The 17,557-nt window shown below is 37.8% G+C and overlaps 2 protein-coding genes across 9 annotated transcripts in view; one reads left to right on the top strand and one right to left on the bottom strand.

Annotated features, from left to right (window-relative positions):
- st6gal2a (ST6 beta-galactosamide alpha-2,6-sialyltranferase 2a) overlaps positions 1-17,557 on the bottom strand; it is a 188,053-nt gene that overhangs the window by 13,457 nt on the left and 157,039 nt on the right. The gene's annotated exons all lie outside the window — the stretch shown is intronic.
- tmtops2b (teleost multiple tissue opsin 2b) overlaps positions 1-17,557 on the top strand; it is a 122,348-nt gene that overhangs the window by 103,541 nt on the left and 1,250 nt on the right. The window contains exon 4 of the mRNA XM_061879285.1: positions 15,291-17,557. This exon is cut by the window's right edge and continues 1,250 nt beyond it. Coding sequence (XP_061735269.1) covers positions 15,291-15,503 — 213 coding nt within the window. The 3' untranslated portion in view covers positions 15,504-17,557. The remainder of the gene's footprint in view (positions 1-15,290) is intronic.

The following is a 17,557-nucleotide window of genomic DNA, read 5'->3' as shown; positions in this document are numbered from 1 at the left end:
TAAGGGATTTTCCAGAATGATCATAGTAAATTTGTGTAATAACATCTGCAATCGACTTTTTTTTTTCTTTGTAGTCCTTCAATCTCAAGATCCTCATCCACGAATCTTTCATCCTCGTTCAAATTGATGGGGAAATTGTCGCTTTCTCGGTCCGAATAGCTCTAGCTCAGGGGTCGGGATCCTTTTTGGCTGAGAGAGCCATGAAAGCCAAATATTTTAAAATGTATTTCTGTGAGAGCCATATCATATTTTTTAACACTGAATACAACTAAATGCGTGCATTTTAAGTAAGACCAATATTTTTAGAGAATAATAAGTCTCTTATTCTTTTTAATAACATTGTTATTCTGAAGCTAGTAATAAATAGTAATAGTAAATAGTAAACCAGTAATAAATAAAATAATTCTACAATTAATGCAACTTCTTGAACAGGTGCGGTAGAAAATGGATGAATGGATTAAAATGCATGAGAATGTTTAATATTTTTAACGTTATTTATATTTTGAGTGTAATTATTAATTACTTATCGTGTTAAGCAATGTCAGCTAAGATTTACCTGAGAGCCAGGTGCAGTCATCAAAAGAGCCGTATCTGGCTCTACAGCCATAGGTTCCCTACCCCTGCTCTAGCTGCTGCTGGCTATGATTGTAAACAATGTGAGGATGTGAGGAGCCCTGCAACCGGTGACGTCACGCACACATCGTCTGCTACTTCCGGCACAGGCAAGGCTTTTTTATTAGCGACCAAAAGTTGCAAACTTTATCGTGGATGTTCTCTACTAAATCCTTTCAGCACAAATATGGCAATATCGCAAAATGATCAAGTATGACACATAGAATGGACCTGCTATCCCCGTTTAAATGAGAAAATCTCATTTCAGTAGGCCTTTAAAACCTGCTCAGTGGCCTTGTGGTTAGAGTGTCCGCCCTGAGACTGGAAGGTTGTGAGTTCAAACCCCGGCTGAGTCGTACCAAAGACTATAAAAATGGGACTAATTACCTCCCTGCTTGGCACTCAGCATCAAGGAGTTGGAATTGGGGGTTAAATCACCAAAATTATTCCAGAGCTTGGCCACCGCTGCTGCTCACTGCTCCCCTCACCTCCCAGGGGGTGAACATAGGGATGGGTGAAATGCAGGGGATAATTTCACCACACCTGGTGTGTGTGTGACTATCGTTGGGACTTTATACAAACCCCGTTTCCATATGAGTTGGGAAATTGTGTTAGATGTAAATATAAAGTGAATACAATGATTTGCAAATTCTTTTCAACCCATATTCAGTTGAATGCACTACAAAGACAAGATATTTGATGTTCAAACTCATAAACTTTATTTTTTTTGCAAATAATAATTAACTTAGAATTTCATGGCTGCAACACGTGCCAAAGTAGTTGGGAAAGGGCATGTTCACCACTGTGTTACATCACCGTTTCTTTTATTAACACTCAATAAACGTTTGGGAACTGAGGAAACTAATTGTTGAAGCTTTGAAAGTGGAATTCTTTCCCATTCTTGTTTTATGTAGAGCTTTAGTCGATCAACAGTCCGGGGTCTTTGCTGTCGTATTTTACACTTCATAATGCGCCACACATTTTCGATGGGAGACAGGTCTGGACTGGAAAGTACCCGCACTCTTTTACTACAAAACCACGCTGTTGTAACACGTGGCTTGGCATTGTCTTGCTGAAATAAGCAGCAGTGTCCATGGTAACGTTGCTTGGATGACAACATCTGTTGCTCCAAAACCTGTATGGACCATTCAGCATTAATAGTGCCTTCACTAAAAAAACACTTTTTTTCTCATAACTTTGAAACTCATAACTTTACGATATCATTCTCATTACAGTACTCATGTCATGTTTTGTGGTCACGTTCTGTTTGGTTTTGGACTCATTGGGCACTCTTGTTTTTGTCACCATGACTACCAATTAGTTTTCACCTGTCATGTCACGCACCTGGTTCATTTGGACTCATGCACCTGTTAATCACCACAGCATTATTTAAAGCCTGTAGCTGCCAGGCAGTTAGCCTGGCGACATCACCTCCTACACACCCATGATATCCATGCCGATGATTCATGCTCTTTTTCAGTCACAGTATGTGTTTTTGCTTTTGTTGTCCATAGTTTTGCCTTAGTGTGAGTTTTATTTTTCATAGCCAAGTTTTTGTACCTCCTCTGTGAGCGCCTTTCATTTGTTCCTTTTTTTGAGTTAAGATTAAAATATGTCATTACCTTCACGTCGTGTCCGGTCCAGTCGCTTTGCACCACGGGAAAAAACAAACCACACCAAAGTCCACGTCATGACAACCTGTTTTTTTTTTTCTTTGAAAACATGGTGACCTAGTAAACATTTTTTTTTGTTCGCACAACAAGACTAAATTGCCAGATTAAAATTACTTTTTTCCCGCAACTTTGTCACATCATTTGTTCCTTCTTCAAGTTAAAAAGTTTCCACTGATAGTCACTGAAATTACCCTCTGCATTTGACCCATCCTCTTGTTCCACCCCTTGGGAGGAGAGGGGAGTAGTGAGCAGCAACGGTGGCTGCGCTCGGGAATCATTTTGGTGATTTAACCCCCAATTCCAACCCTTGATGCTGAGTGCCAAGCAGGGACGTGATGGGTCCCATTTTTCTAATCTTTGGTATGACTTGGGCGGGGTTTGAACTCACGACCTTTATGTGCCTCCACTTCGACAGTGTCTGCTGACGTCAACAATAGGAAAAAACGTCACAAATTGGGCAAACTCCAAATGGCTCATTTGGAGGAAGTATGAGAAAAGGCAAGATTGGTCTTCAAATTTTTGGAACTTAGCCATTCATTTTTTTTTTCTTTTTCTTTTCCCTTTATTCAACCAGGTAAAAACTCATTGTGATTAAAATCTATTTTGTCAGACTGACCTGGCCAAGAGGCCACCAAAGACAGGTTTCATAAATCAATAAAACCAAAACCATAAACAGGAGGTCACACACTGTAGTTAAAAGTACAAACTACTTCCATAAAAACATGCAATAGATAAGATAAAATGTTTCAATAAAAACAAGTTCAGTGCCCAATAGAAACCACTTCTCGATCCTTTGAAATGGCCTGAAATTCCCCCAAAGTTATCAGTTCAGTTAGCCTCAAATCAATTCGTAAATCCTTCCATGACCATGGAGCAGCAAATCTGAAGGCTTTTTTTTAACCGAAGCTTGTCTAGGCTCTCGGAACAAATATTAAACACTTTTTTAAACAGTCAGCTTTCAACCGGAAGTTCTGTCTTCTAGCCATCTATAGCATTTCTACTCATATGGATTCTTCATTTATCAGTCCAAGCAACAAGAGTATAACTAATACAATTCTTACATACTAAATGTCTGTAAACGTGTTTTCACGCATATTTGTACGTGCTATAGTAATGCAATGAAGCTAGCGTCGTTAGTGTTAGCTAATAAGCCAATATGTTTACGAGTGTTATTGTGAGATGTGTTAACTTACAATGACATTCTTTTTGAATTGTTTCAGTTTTGTAAATTCACTAAGACTTCATCGTGGACTTATTGAGTCTGTTTAGCTGATTATAGAGCGAGCTTCTGCAACCAGTGGGTCCATGATGATGACTTCTGTTTTGTTTGATCAGCCGTTTTACTGCCCTTCTTACAGACACTGTTTGGAAACAAATAAAGTATATAAATAAACATTTACAAAATCTTTATGTGTAAATAACTCATTTCACAACATATATATCTGCTGTGGTTAATATCCATCCATCCATTACCTACCACTTGTCCTTTACATATGGAAAAATATATTTGTCTTAAAATTTAGTGGGTGTGGCTTATATACCGCACCCAATACGGTAATAATGTTAGATTTGTGTTTGTAATTTTACAATTCAACCATAGTATATTTTAAAATCAATATAATAAGCTATTAGGCCATTATTTAGCTGTTCTACAGAATAGATACCGTAAATTTCAGACTATAAGTAAGTACGTAAGTACCAATGATTGTCACACACATACTAGATGTGGCGAAATTATTCTCTGCATTTGACCCATCACCCTTGATCACCCCCTGGGAGGTGAGGGGAGCAGTGAGCAGCAGCAGTGCCGTGCCCGGGAATCATTTATGGTGATTTAACCCCTACTTCCAACCCTTAATGCTGAGTGCCAAGCAGGGAGGTAATGGGTCCTATTTTTATAGTCTTTGGTATGACTCGGCAGGGATTTGAACTCACGACCTACAAGTCTGTACTTTTTTCCGACGCTTTGAATTCTGCAGCCTGTAAAACGGTGCGGCTAATTCATGGATTTTTCTTTGTTGACTGCCATAAAGCAAATAGTTGTTTTATTTAAACAAGCAAAGATACCCTTTGGTTTAGACTGAGCTTTCAACCGGAAGTAAAATCCCCGTTCTGTCTTCTAGACGTCTATAGCATTTCTACTCGTATGGATTCTTCATTTATCACTCCAAGCAGCGAGAGTATTACTAATACAATTCTTACTTTCTAAACGTCCCATGTGTGATGTCTTTAGCAGTGTTTTAGAGGCATTTTTGTACGTGCAATAGCAATGTAATTAAGCTAGCGTCGTTAGTAATAGCTAATATGTTTACCCATTCATGACTGTAATTGTAAGTAGTATTGACTAAATTTTTTTGGTATTGTTTCAGTTTTGCAAATTCACTAAGTCGTCATCATGGACTTATTGAGTCAGTTTAGCTGATTAAAAAGCTAGCTTCTGCAGCCAGTGGGGCCCATGACGATGACTTATGTTTTGTTTGATCACCCATTTTACTACCCTTGTTAGCCACTGTTTAGAAACATTTAACGTCATTTAGAAAATCTTTATTTGTAAAAAACTCCTTTCCCAACGTACAGTGGGGCAAAAAAGTATTTAGTCAGCCCCCGATTGAGCAAGTTCTCCCATTTCAAATGATGACAGAGGTCTGTCATTTTCATCATAGGTACACTTCAACTGTGAGAGACAGTATGTGAAAAAAAAATCCAGGAATTCACATTGTAGGAATTTTAAAGAATTTATTTGTAAATTATGGTGATTCAAAGCTCTCATTGATGGAAGGAGGTTTTGGCTCAAAATCTCACGATATATGGCCCCATTCATTCTTTCCTTAACACGGATCAATCGTCCTGTCCCCTTAGCAGAAAAAACGCCCCAAAGCATGATGTTTCCACCCCCATGCTTCACAGTAGGTATGGTGTTCTTGGGATGCAACTCAGTATTCTTCTTCTTCCAAACATGACGAGTTGAGCTTATACCAATCTGACCACATGACATTCTCCCAATCCTCTGCTGTATCATCCATGTATCCATTTTGGTATAAACTCAACTCGTCGTGTTTGGAGGAAGAAGAATACTGAGTTGCATCCCAAGAACACCACACCTACTGTGAAGCATGAGGGTGGAAACATAATGCTTTGGGGCTGTTTTTCTGCTAAGGGGACAGGACGAGTGTACCGTGTTAAGGAAAGAATGAATGGGGCCATGTATCGTGAGATTTTGAGCCAAAACCTCCTTCCATCAGTGAGAGCTTTGAATGGTTGACAAAATACTTATTTTCCATCATAATTTACAAATAAAATCTTTAAAATTCCCACAAATAAATTCTTTAAAATTCCTACAATGTGAATTCCTGGATTTTTTTTTCACATTCTGTCTCTCACAGTTGAAGTGTACCTATGATGAAAATTACAGACCTCTGTCATCATTATAAGTGGGAGAACTTGCACAATCGGTGGCTGACTAAATACTTTTCTGCCCCACTGTATACATCTGCGGCCTAGACACCAGTGTGGTTAATATTTGGAAAAAAAAAATTTTTTTTGTATTTTGTGGGTGTGGCTTATATACCGGTGCGCTGTATAGTCTACGAAAACATTACCTGGTTTCTCTATAATTCTCGGGTCACAAACATAAATGCCTACACAAAGGACAGTCGATGCTTTTGCTACAAGAGCGTATTATGGCTGTTTTGAGAGCAATGCCAGCCTTTACATAGGAACAATTGGAAGGAAAAGACAAAACGTGCTGGTAAGCCGCTCATGAAACCAGAGCTGACCATACTGTATGCCCCCCACCCCCCACCCTGACTGTGCATCGTTTCATTGATTCCCAGTACATTTTTCCATCTGTCCAAATGCTCTCTCATGTGAAAAATGGTTTTGGTCGGCAAATACATGTGTCCTGCTGGCGGATAGACATCTGAAAATCGGATTAGGGACCATGTAATAACCTTTCCTGGAATCGTGTGGCGTGTGCGGCTTTTGTCGATGGCTGGCTGCAGTTGGAAACATTTTCAGACACAAATGTGATCAGCGAATGTATGTAGAGGTGGAGGAAGAAAGCGTGCGTGTTCACAGCAGAGCGTACTGAGCGACAGATAAAAAAGAAAATACATTAACCATGAGGCCCATGCGGGCTCAACATACTTCATTCCTTGCCTTGTTATCTGGCGAGCGCAAACACCGGAGAGCCGCGTGCCTTTTTGTGATTTCATTCCACCTTCGCTTCGTGCGGCGCTGCTGATTTGTGTTGTTCTTGTTATTCCGCTGACAAGCCTCAATCCTTCTGATTGGTTGCCAGGCGGAAAAGTTTATTCGGTCAAGGCTTACGATAGAGCAGGGGTGTAAGAACTCATTTCAGATCGGGGCCACATGAAGAAAAATCTACTCCCAAGTGGGCCGGACTGGTAAAATCACGGCAAGATAACTTAAAAATTAAGACAACTTCAGATTGTTTTCATTGTTTAAAGATAAAACAAGCACATTCTGAAATTGTACAAACCATTTTTTATCTTTTTTACAATTACCTGTCGCGGTTAATAGTATATGTACGTTATTTGTCGTTATTTACAAACCCTGTTTCCATATGAGTTGGGAAATTGTGTTAGATGTAAATATAAACTGAGTACAATGATTTGCAAATCATTTTCAACCCATATTCAGTTGAATATGCTACAAAAACAACATAATTTATGTTCAAACTGATAAACATTTTTTTTTGCAAATGATCATTAACTTTAGAATTTGATGCCAGCAACACTTGAAAAAGAAGTTGGGAAAGGTGGAAATAAATACTGATAAAGTTGAGGAATGCTCATCAAACACTTATATGGAACATCCCACAGGTGTGCAGGCTAATTGGGAACAGGTGGGTGCCATGATTGGATATAAAAGCAGCTTCCATGAAATGCTAAGTAATTCACAAACAAAGATGGGGCGAGGGTCACCAATTTGTAAGCAAATTGTCGAACAGTTTTAGAACAACTTTTTTCAACGAGCTATTGCAAGGAATTTAGGGACTTTCCCATCTACGGTCCGTAAAATCATCAAGAGGTTCAGAGAATCTGGAGAAATCCATGCACGTAAGCGATGATATTACAGGCGGCAGGCACTGCATCAAAAACTGACATCAGTGTGTAAAGGATATCACCACATGGGCTCATGAACACTTCATAAAACCACTGTCAGTAACTACAGTTGGTCGTTACGTCTGTAAGTGCAAGTTAAAACTCTACTATGCAAAGCCAAACCCATTTATCAACAATACCCTGAAACGCCGCCGGCTTGGATGGGCCCGAGCTCACCTAAGAGTGACTGATGCAAAGTGGAAAGGTGTTCTGTGGTCTGACGAGTCCACATTTTGAATTATATTTGGAAATAGAGGATGTGGTGTCCTCCAGAACAAAGGGGAAAATAACCATTCAGATTGTTATAGGCGCAAAGTTCAAAAGCCAGCATCTGTGGTGGTATGGGGGTGTATTAGTGCCCAAGGCATGGGTAACTTACACATCTGTGAAGGCAACATTAATGCTGAATGGTCCATACGGTTTTGGAGCAACATATGTTGTCATCCAAGCGAAGTTATCATGGACGCCCCGGCTTATTTCGCCCCTGCTTATTTCAGCAAGAAACGTGTTGCAACAGCTTGGCTTCGTAAAAAAGAATATGGGTACTTTCCTGGCCCGCCTGCAGTCCAGACCTGTCTCCCATCAAAAATGTGTGGCGCATTATGAAGCGTGAAATATGACAGCGGAGACCCCGGACTGTTACGACTGAAGCTCTACATAAAACAAGAATGGGAAAGAATTCCACTTACAAAGTTTCAAAAAGTAGTTTCCTCAGTTCCCAAACGTTTATTGAGTGTTGTTAAAAGAAAAACTGATGTAACTTAGTGGTGAACATGCCCTTTCCCAAATACTTTGGCACGTGTTGCAGCCATGAAATTTCCAAGTTAATTATTATTTGTAAAAAAAAATAAAGTTTATGAGTTTGAACCTCAAATATCTTGCATTTGTAGTGCATTCAATTGAATATGGGTTGAAAAGGATCTGCAAATCATTGTATTCCGTTTATATTTACATCTAACACAATTTCCCAACTCATATGGAAACGGGGTTTGTATATTTTCAGAATCAATTATGTGGTAGTGTTCATCAGTCAACTCATTGGTGTTAATTTTCAATCTATCAAGAAAAAAAAAAAAATGATATCAAAATCTAATTACAGTATGTTATTCACCGTATTTTTCCGACTATAAGTCGAAGTCTTCTCCACAGTCCAGCGGGGGGTGAGACTCGGCCAAACCAAAAAAAATACTTTTTTTTTTCATAGTTTGGCCAAGTCTCACCCGCGGCCAAACTACAAAAAAAAAACGAGACTTATAGTCCAAAAAATACGGTATGTAGTTTGCTCATTTTTCTCAACTGATGTACTAACATCATGTGGTTTATTTTGCGCATATGTAACCTCATCTACAAAGATACAAAGAATTGTTATTGCGACATCCAGTGGACACATTTGGTACAGCTGTTTTTCATTCTAAAATTTCAGGTTAAATTTCATACTTAGCAAACTCATCCCGCAGGCTGGATAAAACCTATTTGCGGGCCTGATCCGGCCCTCGGGCCATACATTTGACGCCCCTGCGATAAGAATGTTCAATGACAACGTGGTTACATTTGTCACATGCACTAAAGTGCATCCGGAAAGTAATAACATAGCTTCACTTTTTCCACATTTTGTCATGTAACTTTATTGTATTAATTAAATTAAATGCATTCAGAAAGTATAAATAATGACATATACAGCTAGAATACTATTAACCGCAACATGTAAGTTGTAAGTGTAAAAAAACAACAACAACATTATGATTTGTGCATTTTCAGAATGCGCTTGTTCTATTTTAAAACAAAAAAAAAACAGTCCGAAGTTGTCTTTATTTTTAAGTTATCGTGCCGTGATTTTACCAGTCCGGCCCACTTGGGAGTTGATTTTTCTCCATGTGACACCCCAGTTTTAAAGAAAGTCATAACTATACGAAAAAAAATGTATTTTTACGAAAAAAAAGAGTGTCCCAACTTCAGAGTGTTTAGATGACGCATAACAATTATGAGACAGCTCTTAAGTTTCAAACAAAAATTTGAGTAACAAGCCCCCCACCATTAATTGTTGTAGCAAATGTCCCAGTGAAGCCAAAAGATCCGATCGAAGCATCTGGTCTTACTCGCCGGCATTAGCTTGTAGCCACATGTCGACGTTTGTTTTCCAACCATGGGGAGGAAGGGAGCGAGGGTGAAGGACATTGCTGAGATTAAGTGGATAATATTCATTGAATTAAAGAAGGAAATCATCAAAAACATGACTGTGTGTGGAGCAGACTTTGTAAGCCTCACTGCTCCTCTGCACCATACTGAAGCAGAAAAACGCCAGCCAAGAAGGTTCATATAAAATCCAACCGGCAGACATTTATCCATGAAAATATGGATAAGCTCACCCTAACTCTGACTTATTTTTTCATTTTCAAATTCCTAACTATGCTAAATCAAATAACAGCTCTTTTCCTAGTAGTTCACTTCAATCTGTAATATACTCACTCCTGGAAATCCCCACAAATCAGGAAGGTATAATTTCCAAAATGTACATCCTAATTTCCCCATCTTAAAGACACATCTCTTGACAAAATTAGAAACGACTGGGAAGCAGAAAATATAGATAAGCTGCTGATGGTGTCTTTGACGGAAAAGCAGCTGGAAGGAGACACTGCGGAAGTACACTCTCCAGACAATATTATTAAATGACTTTATAAAACTAATTGTTAGTAGTGCATTCTGTTGTATTGTGTTTTATAAAATAATTATATAATTATAAAAGTTAGATTATTTCTAAAAGGCATGTCACCTGTTAAATTTGGACAGTTTTTTTGGAGGGGGTGGGGGGGGGCAACACCAATAAAAATTTCAATCCATTGGGCGATGCTGATTTTGAGATACAAGTTTTTTGAGTTAATAGCTATGTTACAGAAGTGAAGTGAATTATATTTATATAGCGCTTTTCTCTAGTGACTCAAAGCGCTTTACATAGTGAAACCCAATATCTAAGTTCCATTTAAACCAGTGTGGGTGGCACTGGGAGCAGGTGGGTAAAGTGTCTTGCCCAAGGACACAACAGCAGTGACTAGAATGGCGAAAGCAGGAATCGAACCTGGAACCCTCAAGTTGCTGGCACGGCCACTCTACCAAACGAGCTATAAGCTGCTGCTGTGTGAGTAAAAAAAGCTATAATATGGATTAAAAAAAAAAACTAGTATTATTCATATGAAATTCAGATTTTATGTTTATCGTCACCAGTAGCATATTAAATATAGAAATAAATAAATAAAAAAAGTAGCAAGAAAAAATGTGACCATCGATACAGGTCGTTACTACAGGTGGTCCTCGGTTTACGATGTCCTGGGTCACAACATTTTGATGTTAAAAGAAAAGCTCCCTTAAATTAGCGGTAGTATGCAGTATGCAGTGTATGCCTTGCTTAAGGGCAGAGGCACACACTGCATACTTGCAGCGCTGCAGCGACAGTGCACTGGAGAAGAAGAAAAAAAGAGGTGAAGAAGAAGGTGGCTTACTAATGAACTTTGTGCACTCCATTATGTCTCCTAAGCGTAAGGCAGCTTGTGCTGGTGGCAGTGCCATAAATGAACTGAAACTGAAGTTGAAGGTGTGTAATTTGCATCACATTAAGGTTAAAAAAAGTAAGCAGCTGTTGGGGATAAAGTAAGTGAATGGTGCGCTGGCTAAAAAAAAAGATAAAATGGATACAAGTAAGGAATCCAGAGCAGGTGTCATGTACTTGCTTTGATTTACATTATTCTGTATAAAAATACATTCTATGCTTCAGGTGTGGAAATAAAACACTTTTCAGGAACAGCTGATGCAGGAGCTCTTCACAGAGCATCCAAGCAACACGTCATTAAGGAGGCTATTTGCCGCCTGAAAAGCGCATTAAAGCGTCATTTTCTCCTGGATCGAACCCAGGCTCGTGCCGTATGACGCCACGCTTTAAGTCAGGGGTGTCAAACGTACGTATTCAACATTTTTCAGTTAATATCTGTTTTACTTGTACCGTATTTTCCGGAGTATAAGTCGCTCCAGGGTATAAGTCGCACCGGCCAAAAATGCATAATAAAGAAGGAAAAAAAACATACGTCGCACTGAAATATAAGTCGCATTTTTTGGGGAAAATTATTTTATAAAACCCAACAACAAGAATAGACATTTGAAAGGCAATTTAAAATAAATAAAGAATAGTGTACAACAGGCTGAATAAGTGTATGTTATATGACACATTAATAACCAACTGAGAAGGTGCCTGGTATGTTAAAGTAACATATTATGGTAAGAGTCATTCATTCAAATAACTATAACATATAGAACATGCTACACGTTTACCAAACAATCTGTCACTCCTAATCGACAAATCCCATGAAATCTTATATGTCTAGTCGCTTACGTGAATGAGCTAAATAATATTTGATATTTTACGGTAATGTGTTAATAATTTCACACATAAGTCGCTCCTGAGTATAAGTCGCACCCATGGCCAAACTATGAAAAAAACTGTGACTTATAGTCCGAAAAATACGGTAATTTAATGACGGTAAAACAGTAACACAATTGAAAAAAAGTTGTACTTTTTCTTAATTTTGGGAAAAGGGAAAAGGATTTCATAACCGAAAAATTATTTTATAACAAAAAAGTTAAATTTAAGGGCCAAAAAGAGCAGTGTTTTACGTAAAAAATTGGTATCGTTCAAAAAATATGTGAAACGTATGAACAGGTTTTATCCGGCCCGCGGGATGAGTTTGCTAAGTGTAAACATTTGTCCACGAGATGTCGCAATGGCAATTCTTTGTATCTCTGTGTCTTTATGTAAAAAAATAAATAAACCACATGATGTTAGTGCATCAGTCGAGGAAAATGAGCAAACCACATAAATAACATACTGTAATTTGATGTTGACATTATTTTTTTTATCTTGATAGATTGAAAATTACCCATACTGTACATATACATTCACTGTACAAACATACATACACACATACTGTACATACACATTCACTGTACTAACATACATATACACATACATGTACATATACATTCACTGTACAAACATACATATACACATACATGTACATTCACTGCACAAACATACATATACACATACATGTATATATACATTCACTGTACAAACATACATATACACATACATGTACATTCACTGCACAAACATACATATACACATACATGTACATTCACTGCACAAACATACATATACACATACATGTACATATACATTCACTTTACAAACATACTGTACATATACATTCACTGGACAAACATACATATACACATGTACATTCACTGCACAAACATACATATACACATTCATACATTCACTTTACAAACATACTGTACATACACATTCACTGGACAAACATACATATACACATACATGTGCATTCACTGCACAAACATACATATACACATACATATACATTCACTTTACAAACATACTGTACATATACATTCACTGGACAAACATACATATACACATACATGTACATATACATTCACTGTACAAACATACATATACACATACATGTACATATACATTCACTGTACAAACACATATACACATACATGTACATTCACTGTACAAACATACATATACAAGTCCATATACATACATACACTCATGCATATAATCATGTTTCATCAAACATATATTAACGTTGTTGGGAAACTGGGTAACACATGGCACACTGACAAAGCTTAACCTAATTTTATTATAACAATCCACAAGGTTTAATATAGCTGGCTTCTCTTTCTTCCTCTCCATTTATCTGCTTTTTTTTATTTCAAGTTAGCATTACATATATGTATTGTTCCATTTGAACAATTGCATTGTTAATAGTAGAGGTAATTACTGTTATTATTCATTATTGATTGTGCTATTTCTATTGGTATTTGTACTGCTTCATTTGTAGTGTAATAATGCTCATTGTCATTTCTATTATTTATTTCACTAAATGCTTGTTTGCTATCACGTTTACTACCATATTTGTACATTTCCTATTTGCTGATGGTGTTCTATTGCTGTTGTTGTTATTTCTGTGCTTCCTGTTGTTGTTTGTCCGTCTAATCCCCCTTTTGACCCCACAATGTCCCCCTCTGTCTTCCTTTTTTTCTCTTTCTATCCCCTCCTCATTATTATATATATATATATATATATATATATATATATTTATATCGTATCATATATCAATAATATAAATACATTGAATAAAGTCAAATACAAATAAGGCAACATGAAAAGTATCCTACACATCTCTTTTGTAAAGTACATTTATACTGCCGATATGGGCACCTACATCAACTACCGTATTTTTTGGACTACCGTATTTCCTTGAATTGCCGCCGGGGCGTTAATTTAAAACCTCTTCTCACTCCTGCGCTTACCAAAGGCATGCGGTAAAAGTAAGCATGCGCTAATTATTTTAAAACCTCTTCTCACTACAGCAGTTACCAAAGGTATGCAGTAAACATTTGAGTGTGATGTAAGCTTGGACCGTAAATCCTACTGAATAGCTCTTAATCTTCTTCCATTTATGCGATTTCAAAATACTGGTATTGCAATCAGCCTCCTCCATTTTGAAAATGATGACAGGGGAAGTGTCACTCGTGACGTCAAGAGTTTGACCAGGCGGTAATACTGAGCATGCGCTAATTATTTTGGGAAGCAAGTTTGACCCGGCAGTAATTAAAGGCAGGCGCATACTATATGCCCTGCAGCAATTCAAGGAAAAACGGTATAAGTCGCAGTTTTTTTCATAGTGCGACATATACTCCGGAGCGACTTATGTGTGAAATTATTAACACATTACCGTAAAATATCAATTAATATTATTTATCTCATTCGCGAAAGAGACCAAGAAAATGTCAGCAATCGTCACACACACACGTCAGCAATCATCACATACACGTCAAGCAATAAGAAGTTGACAAGGAGGGTTATGGCAGAAGTGCATTGTGGGTCATGGAATGCTAACTGCTATATGCTACTGCTGTAGCTATTACAATGGATCATTTCAATGTTGGCGGTAACTTATAAAAACTGAGAAGGGCTGAACAAAAATTGGACCGAAAAGGAAATCATGTTCTGCGGATTACAAGCCTGGACGTAGTGAAATATGCAGCAGAAAACGACAAGAGGAAGCGGCGTATACCTTAGGAGTTGGCAGAGTTGTTTAGAAGCGACATCGAGTAAGAAAATTTCATGGGATTTATCGATTAGGAGTGACAGATTTTTTGGTAAACGTATAGCATGTTCTATATGTTATAGTTATTTGAATGACTCTTACCATAATATGTTACGTTAACATACCAGGGACCTTCTCAGTTGGTTATTTATGCGTCATATAACATACACTTATTCAGCCTGTTCACTATTCTTTATTTATCTTAAATTGCCTTTCAAATGTCTATTCTTGGTGTTGGATTTAAAATAAAATACATTTTCCACAAAAAATGCGACTTTTTTTTCTTCTTTATTATGCATTTTCGGCTGGTGCGACTTATACTCCGGAGCGACTTATAATCGGAAAAATACGGTATATGATTTGCCTGAGAAGCTGTACAAGAAAAAAAAAATTCACATATATTATATGAACATTAACATATAATTCATTCAGGAAGTATGAATAACAACAAATAAAGATAGAATACCATTAACCGCAACATGTAAGTGTAAAATTACACCATCAATATTATGATTTGTACATTTTCAGAATGTGCTTGTTCTATTTTGAAACAAAGAAATCAATCTGAATTTGACATTATTTTTAGGTTATTGTGCCGTGATTTTACCAGTTAGGAGAAGATTTTTCTCCATGTGACCCTTGGATCTAAAATGAGTTTAAGTGCATTAACGCGCTCCTTTCTGCCTGTTTAGTTCTACAAGTGTTTCCTCATCCTCTTCCACTGCGATCACTGGTCGGCGCAGAACGGCAACACCTCCATGCCCTCCAAGACCACCGTCATCCAGCTCAACCACAGAGTGTCCAGCAACACGGTGGCCTGCGCCGCCCAGATCTCCGCCGAGGCCCTTAAACCGTGCAGTACGCCGGCCGACAAGCTAACCACGCCGCCCGAGGTGGTGACCTAAAAAAAACTGAGGAGACCTCATCATCACGGACGGACTCGTGTCTATGGGTTTCACATGTGAGCTTTTGTCTATGTACTCTGCCTTTACTTGTGCTCCATGTGCTTGAATACATACAAAAAAAAAGAAATGGTTCATATTCACAATAGGGTCTGATGTTTGTGGACACCAGAAGCTTCTGGGAAAAACCAGAGCTCTTTGAAAGCATCAGGAGCGGAGGTGAACGAGGCTCAACAGGGTATGCCAACGTTAGCATGGTTTGCCGACATTCTACATTGGCTGCAATGACCCGCCTGGTTCCTTTCCAAAGGATAAGCGCCAGTGGCGAGCAAGTACTGTGTATTTGACCAATTTTATCCAAGAGGAGACTGAGGGCAAGCAAAAAACGGGGCACTGCAGACTGCGGTGTGCTAATACTAGCACCAGGGTATATGTTAGAATGTGTTATTTTTTTCTCATGATGACAAAGGCAATGATGAAGCAAAAGCTAATAGAAAAGGTACCATTAAGGCACCACTTGGAAGAAGAAAATGACAACGGAAGAGAATGAAGCTCTGCTGTATATTACCACTTGAACCGGTAGGAGACTGAGGGTAAGCAAGACAATTGGGCAGTGCAGCCAAGAGGAGACTGTGGGGTATCCATACTGCAGCAGGGTATACTCATGTTAGCATGTGTTGTTTATGTTCCTCATGATGACAAAGACGGTACCTGTAGTACCAATGGGAAATGTGACAATGGCGAGGAGGTACCGTGCAGTGAACAAGGGGGCGTTAACTTCCATAATTTGCAATAAGGACAATGTAAAAAAGTCGTTTCAGTTTTCAATAAATCCACCAAAAAGTCACCAGTTATTGAGTTTGTTTAGCCGATTGAAGAGCTACTGTAGCTTCTACAGCAAATGGGTCCATGACGATGACTTCTGTTTTGTTTGATCAACCGTTTTACTGCCATGTTACAGGCACCGTTTGGAAACAATTAAGATATGTGAATAAACACGAGTACTACACAAGCAGTGACGGAAGATGAATATTTATACCAACTCAGTGGCCTAGTGGTAAGAGTGTCCGCCCTGAGATCGGTAGGTTGTGAGTTCAAACCCCGGCCGAGTCATACCAAAGACTATAAAAATGGGACCCATTACCTCCCTGCTCGGCACTCAGCATCAAGGGTTGGAATTGGGGGTTAAATCAACAAAAATGATTCCCGGGGCGCGGCCACAGCTGCTGCTCACTGCTCCCCTCACCTCCCAGGGGGTGATCAACAGGGTCAAATGCAGAAGTAATTGTATTTAAATATTTTTTTCAAACAATAACGCAATTGTTTTGAGACCATATTGACAAATGTATCAATTATTTACAGATTTATGTTATCAAACACATTTTTAATACATTTGAATTTGATCTATTATAAATACTCTGTATTGACTATAATTTTTTTTTGCGTTTGATTGACAAAATGTTTGACTAAAATAGGTCCTTAACTTAGCGTTATGCCAATTAACCCAACATTGTTAAAATGCTCTGTTAAATACTATACAATATGGTAAGTACTTTTGTAATAGATCAATGTCATGTGTTAAATTTAAATGTTAGAACTATTTAAAATTAATGTTTGACAAAACACGATTTGATATGATATATTACAAAATAAACTATTAACGCATATTTTAAATGGATCTACAATGACTTGTTTTGTGGTTAATTGACAAAATGCTTTTTGACTTAAAATAAGATCTGAATAATATGCTTGATTATGATAATAATAATTACCATTTTAAAATAATCTACAAAATACAGTTTAATGTGGTGTGCACATTTATGATAGAAAACTAAATATTATTCAAATTAAATACTTAATTCATCTAAAGCTAAATTTATTGTGTTTAGCTGGAAAAAAATGTGTTTTGATCTAATATAATCATTATTTACAATAATAGTTATTAATAAACAAATTGATTTGAAATGACCAAACATCCATCCATCCATCCATCTATTTTCTACCGCTTATTCCCTTTCGGGGTCGCGGGGGGCGCTGGCGCCTATCTCAGCTTCAAA

Source organism: Nerophis ophidion, linkage group LG19, assembly GCF_033978795.1.
Source record: "Nerophis ophidion isolate RoL-2023_Sa linkage group LG19, RoL_Noph_v1.0, whole genome shotgun sequence".
Lineage (NCBI taxonomy): Eukaryota > Metazoa > Chordata > Actinopteri > Syngnathiformes > Syngnathidae > Nerophis > Nerophis ophidion.
The sequence above is the reverse complement of the archived record's forward strand: the minus strand, read 5'-3'. Positions and strand labels throughout refer to the sequence as shown.